The sequence below is a fragment of the Ischnura elegans genome, chromosome 10, assembly GCF_921293095.1.
Source record: "Ischnura elegans chromosome 10, ioIscEleg1.1, whole genome shotgun sequence".
Taxonomy (NCBI): domain Eukaryota; kingdom Metazoa; phylum Arthropoda; class Insecta; order Odonata; family Coenagrionidae; genus Ischnura; species Ischnura elegans.
The window spans coordinates 26,208,804-26,223,707 of record NC_060255.1 but is presented as its reverse complement, the minus strand read 5'-3'; the positions used below and the strand labels follow the sequence as shown (position 1 = coordinate 26,223,707).

Genomic DNA, 14,904 nt, shown 5'->3' with positions numbered 1-14,904 from the left:
GGAACTTTGAAGCAGGTAGGCAGAAAAAGGTCAGTGGGAGGAGAAAGAGGGAAGGGTGAAACATGATTCTATTATTCTCCTGTAACTTGCTATTTTCTTTTGAAGCTTTTGATTTATGGTCTTCGTAATACCAACCCTGCACGAGCTGGGGCCTTTTGTTTGATTTCGGAGAGGAGGGAAGTGCCGGAGGAGAGGCCGAGGGCTGATGGATGGAGGGGGTAGCGGATTTTGGGAATTGTGCTACGTAGTTACTATCCCATGGCACTGAGGTTCTCCTGGTGGGGGAAACCGGGGATTTTTGGATTTTTTTCACCTGATCATTTTCGGTTGCCCACGCCGAACTCTTTTCACCGCTCTAATCCACGAATTTGATGTGGTTCGCCAACTTGCCTATAACGACGCTGCATGCACTAAACGACTAGAGTTCTTTACATTTTTCCGAGTCAACTACCAACGACTTGCATGCGACAGAGTATGGCACGAAATTCAAAGTATTTGAGGTATTCGAGAGCATACTTCGGTGGCGGCGGGGTAAAGTCCTCGCCTGCCAAACCGAAGGTCGCGGGTTCGAGTCCCGCCTGGGTAAGTTACCCTTATCCAGGGCATGGATGTTTGTGATTGTTAAGTGTTATCAACCCCGATGTAAAGGCCGATTAGTGCTGTTTTCGGTGGAGTGTGAAATAAATAAATAAATACCTTTGGCACAATTATTCGAGACCTCGAATATCGAATACTTTCTAGTATTCAAGGTATTCGCGGATACTATTCACACATCTCTATTATGAACATTACAAGAAACTTAAGTTAAAGTTTGCATAATATGTGTTTTCAGATCATTCGTGCCATCTCTCCCCATTATATCTGGAGCTTGGCCAGAACCTTACAATAACACCTTACAAGAACCTGATAGGCTTCTTGATCTAGAGTTAGCTATTTTTCAGGTATCTCCAAAACTGCACAGTATGTGGCATAAAATTAGAGAAACCAGTTTAAATATTATGATCCAATCCACCTTGAGGGCTTACAAGGAGACATCGCAAAAGTGATTTTCGGGATCAGGATGCGGATGTTATTTTCTAAAACTATATAGGCAAGATAGAAAAAGGGTCACGGCTTTCTTCCACATAGGCCCGGGTTCGAGGGATAGTCGCATGTAAAGATTTCGCGCAGCATGATATCCCTTGAGTAAGCGCTCCCTTCCAACTACGGCTGTGGTGGTGCGGCCTAGGGCATTAGTCCCCTAACCTGTAGTTGGAATCCTGGGTTCGAGTCCCAATGTCGGCAATATTTTTTCTCTCTTCTAATTTTTGAAATCACAGTTACATTTTATCCCCATTCGTTTTATTCAGTTATTTCGCAAATTTTTAAATTCAATATAAATTTATGAATTTTAAACGAAACTCCCCTTTCCCTTGGGCTACAACCTTGTCGCGGTGGAAAGGCTTGCGCGTTCCTATGACCCCTAGAGCTGCACTGGCGGGATTAATTCTAAATTATTCCCGGTAGGGCCACCCATGCCAGAGAGGTCGAAGGGTAGGAACCAGACGAAAGGTAGTCCACGTGATGGTGTCATGTAAAAAACACTGTTGGAATGGAAGTGGGAAACCCTACCAACTATCTCTTCCCTGAAAACATGGAGTTTGATCAAACTAGCCTCGGATGGAATCGCGGGACCCAACCCTTAAGGGCGGGTGTCGTAGGTGGCAACGAGATCGGCAAGGTCCTCGGGGTCCGTATCATGCGAAATCCTTGCAGAGACACATCATTATCATCTTTTTCAGCATCAGCAGTAGCATCCCAGGAGCAGGACAAGAAGACCAAGAGGATGGAGAAGAAGAAGGCATCGATGAATATAGAGACATGGAATGTGAGGACTATGATGAGGGCGGGGAAATTAGAAAATATCTAAAGGGAAATGGATAAAGGGAGGATAGATACCTTAGGATTATGCGAGGTGAGGTGGAGGGATGGCGGGGACTATTGGAGTGATGGGTATAGGGTTAAATACAGTGGAGGGGAAGAGAGCCAGCGAGGGGTAGCGTTAGTATTAAACGGGAAGATGGGTAAGCGTGTGGTAGGTATAGACCAGGTAAGCGATAGGATTCTGGTGGTAGAAATTGAGGGGCGGCCCACCAACCTTGTGGTGGCCCAAGTTTACATGCCCACTAGCAATCATAGGGAAGAAGAAGTAGATGAGGTGTATGAACAGCTTGAGGAAATAATTAGAGACACGCCGGGTAAGAAAAATCTGGTAGTGATGGGGGACTGGAATGCCTCAGTGGGGGAAGGGAGGGATGGGCACGAAATAGGAGATTTTGGTCTAGGAACACGAAACGACAGGGGTGAGAAAGCAGCAGAATTTTGTAGGAGAAACAAATTATTCATCACAAACATGTGGTTCAATCATCATAAAGGGCGAAGGTACACATGGAAAAGTCCAGGGGATATGGGGAGATATCAAATAGACTACATTATGGTAAGACAGAGGTTTAGGAATAGTGTGAAAAACTCGCGCAGCTTCCCCGCCGCGGATGCGGATTCGGACCACAATCTAGTGCTCATGAAATGCAACGTAAGATTCAAAAGACTTATGAAAGTTAGGAAGGCGAAGAAATGGAACGTAGAAGCCCTGAAGGGGAGTATGAGGAGAGAATATCAGGAACTAGTGGACATTAGTATACAAGAGATTGAAAGTACTAAGACTGTTGAGGAAAGATGGGATAAAATTAAAACGGGAATAGTCAAAGCGGCGGAGAAGTCAATTGGTTACGTTGACAGTAGAAGGATAAAGAAGCCGTGGATAACGGAGAACATGATAAGGAAAATGGAGGAGAGGAGGAAGTGGAAGAACGTGGACACAGAACAGGGAAAAAGAATGTACAGGGAACTGAATAATCGATTACGACGTGAAACTAAGAGGGCAAGGGAGGCTTGGTGGAAAGGATAGTGTGAGGAAATGGAAAAGTTCCAGAAGGATGGAGAAGTGGGCGTTGTACGCCAAAGTTAAATTGCTATCGGTCGGCAAAAGAGGACAAGCCATGTCTAAAATTAAGGCTAAAGATGGAAGGATGCTAACCGAGCGAGAAGAGGTACAGAGTAGATGGAAGGAATACGTGGAGGACCTGTATGACGGAATGAACAGACCAGAGAGATTGACTCTAGAGGAGGAAAGTGCAGTAGAGGAGGATAACCTTGGGCCGGAGATATTAGATTCGGAAATAGAGAGAGCACTTCGTGATATGAAGGCTAGGAAAGCAGTCAGCGTGGACAATATCCCGTGTGAGCTTCTGAAGAATCTAGGGAAGGATAGTAAGAAAAGGTTTTTCGAACTAGTGCGCAGGATCTATGAGGAGGGATGTTTGCCGGAAGATTTCGTAAAGACGGTTTTAATTCCGCTTCCGAAAAAGAAGAAAGCTGTGGAATGCGGACATTATAGGACTATCAGCTTAATATCGCATGCGGCGAAAGTGGTGCTGAGGATATTGAACAGACGAATGGAGGCGAGGGCAAACGAGTATTTGGGCGAAGATCAATTTGGTTTCAGAAAAGGGAAGTCAACTCGTGATGCAATAGCAATAATGAGGTCCCTCGTCGAGAGGAACCTAGAATATGACCAGGACGTATATGCGTGTTTCGTGGATTTTGAGAAAGCGTTTGATAGGGTGAACTGGGTAAAGTTGATGGATATTCTGAAGAGAATAGGTGTAGATTGGAGGGATAGACGACTGATTCATAATCTTTATATGGCCCAGACGGCGCAAGTGAGGGTAGCGGACGGAGAATCTGGGTGGGCAAGCATTGGCCGAGGTGTGAGGCAAGGCTGTCCTCTATCGCCGCTGCTCTTTAACGTGTACGCTGAGGAGATGGTAAGGGAAGCGTGGGATGAGTTAGAAGCTGGGATAAAAGTGGGAGGAATGATGTTCAAATCAGTGAGATTCACGGATGACCAGGCGTTGATCAGCCAGTCAGCGAGGGGGCTTCAGGCTCTAGTGGATGCGTTATACGAATGTTGCGAGGAGTATGGGATGAGGATTAATCACAAGAAAACTAAGGTTATGCGGTTTTGTAAAGCATCACGAGCGAGGAATGTGAGACTCAAGATAAAGGTGGGTGGTGAAAAACTTGAGCAGGTTGAGCAATTCAACTATTTAGACAGTACGTTGGAGGAAAACGGATACAGTAGTAAGGACATCAGGAAGAGAATAGCATTAGCGAAGGAGGCGTTCATGAACAGAAAGGAGCTTCTAAGAGGATCGTTGTGTAAGAGTTTAAAGAAAAGGTTAGTGAAGAGTTTGATTTGGAGCGTAGCTCTCTACGGTGCGGAAACGTGGACACTGAGGAAAGAAGACGAGAGAAGATTGGAGGCATTCGAGATGTGGGTATGGAGAAGAATGGAGAGGGTGAAATGGACGGAGAGGAAAAGGAACGACGAAGTGCTGGATATGGTTGGCGAGGAGAGGCAGCTTTTAGATGAGATACGCAGGAGACAGAAGGTATGGATGGAGTTAGTGCTTAGCGGTGAGGGGATGTTGAAAATGGTGTTAGAGGGTAGAATGTTAGGTAAGCGAGGGAGGGGAAGGAAAAGAATAGGATTTTTAGTTAGATTGAAGGACAGTAGGCCTTACAGTGAATTAAAGAAGTCAGTGCTGGAAGGAAAGGGAGATACTCCATGAAAACCTACCTTAATCGGTAGAGTACTATAATAATGTCATCAACTGGCTGTTCGAAATGGTCCGGCAGGTGCTGCCCCTCTGGGGGACGCCGAGGAACTCGGACGGTCGAGCCAGTAAGGAGGGTGACGCGCAGTCAGTCGCGCGGAATGTGTGTAGAGAGACGGTGCGAGTTTTGTTAAGGGAGTACCACTCGAGTGCTGTAATAATCCTTGCTGCCTCTGTTAATAAACCACTACCTCACAGTTCAGAAGTGGGATTGACCAGCGAGCTGCGGTGGAGTTGTTCGTGCACATCCAGCCATCAATAGATAGAACATCAAAAACCCCAGTGCGGACTGAGTAAGGTGAGAGAGTGTGGTTCTAGTTGTAGCAATGACCAGTCCGACGAATGCGTCGTGGGATGGCGAGTGTCGCGTAGGTAGCTTCAACGGGGTCCATTCTGCGGAAGGAAGGGACGCGACTGAATTGGCGGGAACATGTCGAGAGCAGGAGAGCGAGGCTGGCGTGGCCAGGGAGCGTAGTGAGATGCACCGAGAGGCTACCGCCAAGTGGGTTCTGCCTGCGTCGACGCCGTTTGCCGCGAGAGACAAGGCTAAGGAGGATATACAGGCAAGAGGACCCGGTGAGCAACCGCGCGAGGCTACTGTCGTGTGGCCTACTAAGGGCAGAGAACCGTCGTTGGGAAATTGGCGGTATCCTGTCGGAGAGAGTAGCGTCCTTAGAAGCGCAGCGGAGAGGGAACAAGCGCTTTTGCAACACGAGAGAGAATTGCTAGAGAGAGAAAGGAAACTTCTAGAACGTGAACGAGAGCTTTTAAATGGGCAATCATTAGTTCTTGAGAAAAGTATGGTGGGTTATCGAGAAATAGCAGAGCAATTATTGCCGGAGTTTGAACCTTCGCTAACCCTGGGGTTCACGGCGGTACAGTGGGTCAGGCGAGTAGAGAGCATTGCATCAGCCTACGGATGGGACGAGTCGATGTTGTTAGCCCAATCCGTTAGTAAGTTACGCGGAGCGGCGAAACTATGGCTGAATAGCGTAGCCGAGGAAGTACACTCTTGGGAGGCGTTCAAAAAAGGACTATTATATTGTTTCCCATCAGTGGAGGACCAAGCCGACGTGCACTTGAGTCTTACAAAGAGAAGAATGCAGCGTGGCGAGACGCATGAGTCATATGTTTACGCGATGAAGACTATCGCTAGGCGTGGTGAAGTAAATGAAGCCTCCCTTATCAAGTACATTCTAAATGGCATGTGGGATAAGGAACTGGTGAAGCTGCTGACTATGTGCGACTTTGAAGATGTAGAAGGACTATTACGCAAGATAAGACGATACGAGAGTGTCACTGATAGGGCCAAATTGGGAGATAGGGCAAACTTTCACAATCGACCTCCTGTGACCATTGACAAGAGGGCTGAGGTCAAGGAAGTGAGGGGCGAAAGGACGCCTACCCAGGGCGTTTGTTTCAATTGTGGAAAAGAGGGGCACCTCGCTAGGGAGTGCCGAGTAGCTGCCCGTGAGAGAATTTGTTACCGGTGCAAGCAGACGGGACATATGCAGAAAGATTGTTTGCAGGCAACACCGAGAACGACCCAGAATGAGAAAAAGTGGAACGTTAGGAAAATCACACGACCCAATTGCATCATAAAAGACGAGTACCACAAGTGGATAGAGATAAACGACGACAGGGTGGTTGGCTTCGTTGATTTAGGAAGCGATGTTGTCACCCTGAGAAGAGACGTTGCACAAGAACTAGGAGTCGAATATGAGGCGAGCCAAAAGCGTTTAGTTGGGTTTGGATCAGGGGGTTGTGAAGCTATTGGCACGAAACGAATGATCTTGAAAGTAGACGATGTGAATGTGGAAGTAGAGGTTTTAATTGTCCCAGAAAATTCTCAGGAGGATGCTATCATTGTAGGGCGGAGTGCCTTAGACCAACCAGGAATTCGGGTCGAAAAGGAGTTTGGGAGACTCACCATTTCCAGAGAAAACACTGACCTTAGTGAAAGCAAGAATTCTCAAGTGCTGAAGGTGGAAGAGGAGTCACGGATCCAGAAAGACGAGATAAACATGAACGAGAACCTGACGACGCAAGACGAAGGGGCACTATGCGACCTCGTAAATAAATTCAGGGGATGTTTTGCTAAAAACTTAAGCGAGTTAGGCAAGGCGAAATTCACCAGCTTCAGCATTGACTTGAATGACGACAAACCCGTGACGTCACGCCCGTATCGTCTGCCTTACGCAAAAAGAGAGAGCATGCAAAAAGCGGTGGAAGAGCTGATGAGGATTGGAATAGTCCAAGCTTCTACATCAGAATATGCTAGCCCGGCTCTGTTGGTGAAAAAGGCAAATGGAGAGGACAGATTATGCATCGACTACAGAGGGCTGAACCAGAAGACCCGGAAGGAGAAGTTTCCCATGCCGGCGATTGATGAGCAGTTGGATAGCCTCGCGGGAAACCGTTATTTTTCCACTTTAGACTTCGCGTCGGGTTACCATCAGATACCAGTGGCGCCTCAGTCAAGGCATCTTACAGCGTTTGTGACGCCGGGAGGGTTGTTTGAGTTCAACAGTATGCCCTTTGGTCTGGTAAACGCACCAGCCGTGTTTAATCGGGCGATGAGACAAGTTATCAGGAACACAAAACCAGGGGATGTGTTGATATATATGGATGATGTTCTGATACCGAGCAGAACCGTGAAGGAAGGACTTGAGAAGCTGGAAAGATTTCTAGAAGCACTCAAAGAGACAGGACTAACATTGAAGTTGGCAAAATGCGAATTCTTCAAGGAGCGCGTAGACTATTTGGGTTTCGAGATAAACGCAGATGGAATAAAACCAGGCGAACGAAAGATTCGAGCCGTGAGAGAGTTCAAGCGACCGGAAAATGTCCACGAAATCAGGCAATTCATTGGATTGGCCGGGTTCTTTAGAAGGTTTGTGCCAAGATTTGCTGCGATTAGCCAACCGTTGACAAAATTGACGAAGAATGGAGTGGAGTTCAAGTGGAATGAGGAACAAGAGGTGGCATTCCAAGAACTTAAGGCAAGACTGGTCGAAAGACCTATGCTGACGCTTTTTGATGTGAGTGCAAAGCATGAGGTTCACACAGACGCCAGCAAACATGGATTAGCAGGCATTCTTATGCAATCGCAAAATAAGGGACCATTGAGACCTGTGGCGTACTACAGCCGACAAACAACGGATGCAGAGAAATCCTATCACAGCTACGAACTCGAAGCCTTAGCGGTAGTAGAGTCAGTTGACAAATTCAGGATGTACTTGTTGGATCGAATGTTCAAGGTAGTAACGGACTGTAATGCATTAAAGACGGCGATGACTAAGAGGGAGCTGTTGCCAAGAATCGCCAGGTGGTGGTTGAGACTACAGGAGTACGACTTCGAAATCGAATACCGACCAGGCAGGAGCATGAGCCACGTAGACGCCCTCAGCAGAAACCCGGTGGGAAAGGCGGTAGAACCTGAGATGGTGGACTCAAAAATATTCACCACCAGAATTCAGCAGGAGGATTGGCTGTTGACCATGCAGCTGCAAGATCCAAGTCTCCAGGAAATACATGCGACATTGAAAAAGCCAGCACAGACAAACGAGGATAAGCAAGTGCACACTGATTATGTAGTAAGAGACCATCGAATATGTCGAAGAGTGGAGGGGGGAAGTCGTTGGGTGGTCCCAAGAGATGCGATTTGGAGAATCATAAAGGGGAGCCATGATGACATGGGACATTACGGAGAAGAAAAGACTCTGGAACACCTGAGAAGATATTTCTGGTTCCCGAGGATGAGACAAAGGATAAAGAGATATATCGCAGCCTGTATCGAATGCGCGTACCACAAGAGACCAGGCGGGAAAAGGGAAGGAATACTGTACCCAACTAAGCGCGAGGGTACGCCTTTTCATACCGTTAACATAGATCACCTAGGACCATTCCCTCGTAGCAAAAGAGGCAGTGAATACGTCCTCGCGTACCAAGACAATTTTACGAAGTTCATAGTACTACGAGCTGTGAAAAACACGAGGTCAAAACCAGTCTGTGAGGCATTGAGTGAGATAGTTAGTTTGTTTGGTTGCCCGGACCGTATCATTTCGGATAGAGGAACGGCATATACGTCGAGAGAATTTGAGGAATTTTGCGAGGGGCATCAGATAAAACACGTCAAGAACGCCACTGCGACGCCTAGGGCAAATGGACAAGTAGAGAGATCAAACGCCATAATTACTCGAGCTATCACTACGATGAATTCAACGGAGGAGGGAAGTGATTGGGATGGGCGCTTGAAAGACATTCAATTTGCCATGAACTCGATGAAGAACAAGACGGTGGGAGCCAGTCCACATGAACTGTTGTTCGCGTACCGCCCGCGGAATGCGTTAAGGAACCGAGTTGTAGTGACATTGCAGGAAGATGAACCTGAATTGAGCAAAGAAGTGATAGAGGAGGTTAGGAAGGAAGCTTTAGGCAGGATGGTAACATGTCAGGAGAGGCAGAAGAAAAGGTTTGACGAAGCTCACAAGGAGCCAAGAAAATACGTGCGGGGAGAGTTAGTGTTAGTCGAGCGAGAAGCCCAGGCTACGGGAACGTCTCGAAAGCTAACACCCAAATTTAAGGGACCATACAGGGTGGAGAAGGTATTCCCCAGGGATAGATATTTGCTGACAGACATCCCAGGAGCAGCCAGAACCCAGAGGAGGTTTCATTCGGTCTTTTGTGCAGATCGAATGAAACCATGGTGCCAACCCCCACCAGACTACGACCCCGATGCTGTAGAAGAAGATGACAACCCACCCCCATGCAGCCCCGGAGACCAGGGAGCCCACGAGCAGATTCAAGAGGACCCCGATGCTGTAGAAGAAGATGACAACCCACCCCCATGCAGCCCCGGAGACCAGGGAGCCCACGAGCAGATCCAAGAGGACCCCGATGCTGTAGAAGAAGATGACAACCCACCCCCATGCAGCCTCGGAGACCAGGGAGCCAACGAGCCGATTCAAGAGGAATCCGATGCTGTAGAAGAAGAGGTCAGCCAACCGCAAGAGCGGGCCGAGGACGGCCCTGAAATCAGGAAAGGCCGACTGTCATCAACTGGCTGTTCGAAATGGTCCGGCAGGTGCTGCCCCTCTGGGGGACGCCGAGGAACTCGGACGGGAGAGCCAGTAAGGAGGGTGACGCGCAGTCAGTCGCGCGGAATGTGTGTAGAGAGACGGTGCGAGTTTTGTTAAGGGAGTACCACTCGAGTGCTGTAATAATCCTTGCTACCTCTGTTAATAAACCACTACCTCACAATAATAAACGAAACTCCGAATTGTGCCTTACCACGCGAATTAGAGGACGTTTATAATGACTTACCCGCAAATTTCCGTGTAATGTGCTCATCATGTGCACCGATGCACACCTCTGCCTCGCATCAATTATCCGATTGTACATCTATTCATGAATCGTTCCCCGGTTTTTGACGCGTGTGCCTCCACTTTCAATGTCTTTTTTCCATTTCTGAAGCACCGGTATTTTCCGGCTTCAACATTTTTTATTCAAAATATCATTTCCACTAGGCATTCCCTCCATTAGATTTCCTTCATAGCCCACCAACTGCCTTCCCAACAAATGTCGATCTTTACAACAGAATGTCCTTCCACTCACCACGCCTTCCTTATGACCTGCCTTCTAGCGTCCTTCAAAGACTTCCGTCCCAGCAATCCTCCGTCCACAGCTGACCCTCTATAATACCTGAATCAGCCACCGAGGCCCAAATGTGTGAAATCGGGTATGAAAGGTAAACAAAGAAGACCTCGAAAACGGCTTGAGTAGGCTGCTGGAAAGCAGGATCATTGTACTGGATGGGTAGGAGGGGAAACTGGCTAGGGTCAGTAACAGAATGTGAGGATGGTGTTTATTTGTTGATAAGAAAGACTTGAGATTACGAATATACGAAGAGGCTGTGGGAGCAATGGCTAGGGCGAGGATGATCAAATTCCCCGGAAATTTGCGGGTAAGATTTCTACAGTGATGTTCATAATATGTGCAAGATGTAAGGTTCTCCGGCTGTTTTGCTGACTTAAGGAAAAAAGTTTCTAAAACAGCATTGCTTTTGGCAGTAATGTTTTTCAAAACTGTTGCGTCATCAAAACAAGAAACACAGCTGGATAGACTGCAATCTTGCACTTATAAATACCAATAATGATTTGGCATTATGTATTTGTTGCATTCATGGTTTCTGATAATACACATGGAAATTAGATTTCATTTTTAAAAAAGCAAAATTTCATTCAACTATTGACAAAAATGTGACAGCTAAGATAGAAGCCAAGACTGCCATCGTTCTTCCTTCTCCCTCCTATGTATCTAGATAAGAGGATTTTTTACTCAAGACTGCCATTCTTCTTCCTCCTATGTATCTAGATAAGAGGATTTTTTACTCATTTTAAGAAATTTAAATTATAAGTAATGTTTCACGATTAACAGCTTACATTGTACATATGTACTACCAAAATAACATGTGGCTTTCCATTGAGAAATCTTTGAGTTAATACCATCATGCTTACCTGTCGAAATACTCCGTGCTTTCCAAATAATGATATTGTAGTGCCACCAACTGTCATTATCTGTGACGGACCCATACAGTCATACACTGTAAGGCATAATTGGGCATTACGAGGTAAGTCACTAAACATTACTGGAAGGGTTATCCACTCAGACCAGCTAGAAGGAAGAAAATGTGCTGTCAATTACACAGTTGAATCGACGAATTTTAAGGGTCAACGGTATGCTAAGCCAAATTATATTCGCAATAATTGGGGAATATAAGTACTTGGGCGAACGAAAAACATATGGCCAACGATTTAGAACAGTGATTGAATGTTCCTAAGACAATAATTACGTAGGGCAAGGAGACGGAGGCCATAGTCAGTTAATTATGTTAGGAAACGCAAAGATAAAGACCATACATAACATCAGTGGATACCGACAAAAAATAGATTCTAAAAAACATACTCACTTCCACCTCGTCGTAAACGACTTATAAGAGGTTGATACTGGCAGCGAAAGTGGCCTGCCATCGGCAAATACCTGACAGACAACATAGAGATCCTCTTTCCCTTCCTGATAAAGACCCGAGAATTTTAAGATCGGACTTTCAATTAATTTGTCATACTCAGGTTTATGCCTTTTTCCTTCTAAAGTTCCGCTGCAAGAGATAAGAGTGAGCGTAGTTGACGTTTATCAAGCAAGAATATGTATCAACAATATTGTTTCACTTCAATGAACTTACATTTTTATTTGGACTCTAGTACATACAGCTGAGCTGTATACGTAGGAGAATTTATCTTCGATTTCTTCCATGACTAATACTAAGTAATAACTTTTCCAACGAAAGGAGAAAATCTCACCACTGGGTAATTGTATTACTTCCTGGATTAGGAGAAAGGTGCCTCTTCAGAATCATTACTACCTTTTCTCACCAAAACAAACCAATTAGCACGTATTACTACCAAAGCTAAATAACTTCCCACACCTCTAGGACACGTATACAAGTGATATTCACAAGAAAGAACTCATTGCAAAGTTAGTACTGTATTTAAAACTAAAAAAATCAACGAAATCTTCTGCTTGTCTGTTTGACACATCGAAACATAAGCATTACGCAACTCGCTTATCTTTTTTTTGGATTCCGTTGCTGCGCTGATCCGTGAATGCCAGAAAAAGAACATATTATTCCATGGTTTAGCCATAAATTTCCCTCCATGCGTAGGTAAAAATGTCCCACTCTAAGAGGATGCACTATTTATCACAAGGTAAACTTATATTTCAAGTTAATAGCTCGATGAAAATCGTTTAACGCTGAGTTTAGAGATCTGCTACATTTCGATTGCCGCCATTTTCAAAAGATCTTAGAACTGATATTTTGAAAATCATGAATTCTGTAATGGTCCACTGGGCGAAAAATAGTACTGCATGACTACTGCTACCAATAGAAAAGCAGTAATTTCAGAATGGTCAAGTAGTTGTCGTTGATTATTATAAAGTTAGTTAATAAGGATCATATGATTACCCCATTCAAATTTATTGTAATAAATAAATTGTGAGCAACAAAACTTCGAAATTGGTCGGTGGCCGATTGATGCATTAACTTTCATCTAACGACTGAAATCATGCCAGTGAAAAAGTCTGCTTTTCATTCTATTAATTTTTTAAAAATTCATCTCTCTACCAACAGGACTTTCTTGACTAAAACAGTTAGGTTCAATGCTTTTATTCCAACTATGTACTTTGCATGCATTGACTCAAATAGAGGACGAAAAATATTTTTGCCATCTCCACATTTCCTATGACTGCACATCTAGTTATTTAATAGTCTTCCAAGATGTCTTCTATCAGGTTCCATCTCACAGGTTTTTGTCATGAAAATATTTCACCAGTTCCTGAATGTTTTAAAAATGTCTTGTCTCTTAAAAATGGACTACTTTTTCTTGCTTGCTTAGCTTTATAGAGGGAAGACAGTAACGTAATTCAGTTCTTACACTGAAACTCTTGTTTGTCTTAGCACCAAAAAAATACCATTATCTATGCAAAAAATGTGTTTCCGGAAAGAAAGGGTGATAATTTGTCATACTGAAATCAAATTTCATAGGTGATGGTCCCCCATAGATGTGCACTTTGCAAGAAGAACACTGGTGATTGAGGTACAGGTGGAAAATCTCATGGTTTACACTGGGTTCATTAGATGCTGTGGAATTGCATCAAATGAAAACTTAACAGTGACACCATTGGGAGTAATTCTCATGGATAGACATCAACTGAGAACAAAAATATGATTGTTGCACTAAGAGATTTCATTAGCATTACATTAAACCTGGTTGAGCCAAAGAGAAAGTGCTGGATGTTTTTTAGCAAGCATTTCAGAGAATTGAGGGAAAACCACAGGATTCCAATGAGACTCGAGTAGAAATCGATAAATAATAAATTATTAGAAAAGAGGTGTGGAAAGTACGAGGAAAGACAGGAACTTGCATGGGTGTAACAATGAAGAAGAAACAGCGCAGTCTGTATATTGATCAAAGGTAGTAATCAGCATGTGCCATAATGGGCACTTTCTCAATCCCTCCGAGACTTCATCACGAGGAGACGATTCGCGAGCGACTGAGTACCACTCTCGCGAAGCGCCCAAGTACGTCGCACCAGCTAGATTCCGCGCGCCGCTTGACTCTCGCATCTAGTGAAGTCCTCACAATTTATAGTGAATTCATCAACGGTGTCGGCCTCTTTATGCCATGTGTGAACTTCTATTACTCTCCGCTACCACCTCTCCAATTGTAAGGTGAAACTTCAGAGTGAAACCTGTCTCCCCTCTTCTGCCTTCACCTCCCCTCTCACGCCAGCTTCGAGCGCGGTCGCTATGCTGTAAGAGAGCCGGCTAGCTCTCTCTGACCTCGGACAAGGAAGGAACCCCTCGTGCCCGGCATCTTCCCAACTTCAAGAGTACATTAACCTCAGGCAATTTAGCATTATATGTATTGTGTACCTATAGCTTACTTTGCACATTAAATGTATTTATACTGTTGGAAATCAACCCTATTGTTTTGTTATTTGTCACTCCTAACCGCCTATTTCTCGTCAATTCATTTCTCGCAACGTGTGTGCGTTGCAAGCAATTCTGCAATTATTACAAATCTGGAAGAGCAGGATATGCAACTCATAAACAAAGAAAACCTCGCGCTCCCTAATTTGCTGTCCAAAAACAAATCCGTCTTCATGGTGAAGCACTAGAAGAATGCCTTCCCACAGGGTGTGGGGAGAGGATGGAGGGTAAGTGTGGGCGGAATGAAGGAGAATAGAGGAGGGGTCTTTACAAAGTATCATCAAAGGGAGGAGGATAATTGAGGGTATGGATGTTCAAACTCTCAGTCACTTTGGAATTAATTAAATAATTGACCAGTTTTTTTGACTACAGTCCGAGCGGCGAGAGTTGCCCTATGACAGTGCAAAAAGAAGGGCAGAAAACCCTGTCCCAGCACGGTTTGCAGCCAATCACTGTCCCCAAAATGCACCTCACTCCCTCACCTAGTCATACAATGTTGTCACATACATATGAAGCATGGGCATTTCCCTTTCTACCTTGGCAACCTTACCCCCTACTCCAAACTAGACCCTTCTGCCTGTCATCGGACAACTCTCACCAGTCGGACAGTGAGCTACTGGGCTCTAAGGCCACGTG

At 45.2% G+C, this 14,904-nt stretch overlaps 1 protein-coding gene across 2 annotated transcripts in view; it reads right to left on the bottom strand.

Moving 5' to 3' along the window:
* LOC124167369 (phosphatidylinositol 3-kinase catalytic subunit type 3) overlaps positions 1 to 12,545 on the bottom strand; it is a 54,635-nt gene extending 42,090 nt beyond the window's left edge. The window contains exons 1-4 of one of the 2 annotated variants that reach the window (XM_046545385.1): positions 12,205 to 12,545; positions 11,962 to 12,101; positions 11,689 to 11,877; positions 11,237 to 11,393 (exon numbers count right to left, since the gene is read on the bottom strand). In XM_046545385.1, coding sequence (XP_046401341.1) covers positions 11,237 to 11,393; positions 11,689 to 11,877; positions 11,962 to 12,032 — 417 coding nt within the window. In that variant the 5' untranslated portion in view covers positions 12,033 to 12,101; positions 12,205 to 12,545. Of the gene's footprint in view, positions 1 to 11,236; positions 11,394 to 11,688; positions 11,878 to 11,961 lie in introns of both variants that reach the window. The other variant, XM_046545384.1, reaches the window with a different exon arrangement.
* Between the last annotated feature and the right edge of the window lie 2,359 nt (positions 12,546 to 14,904).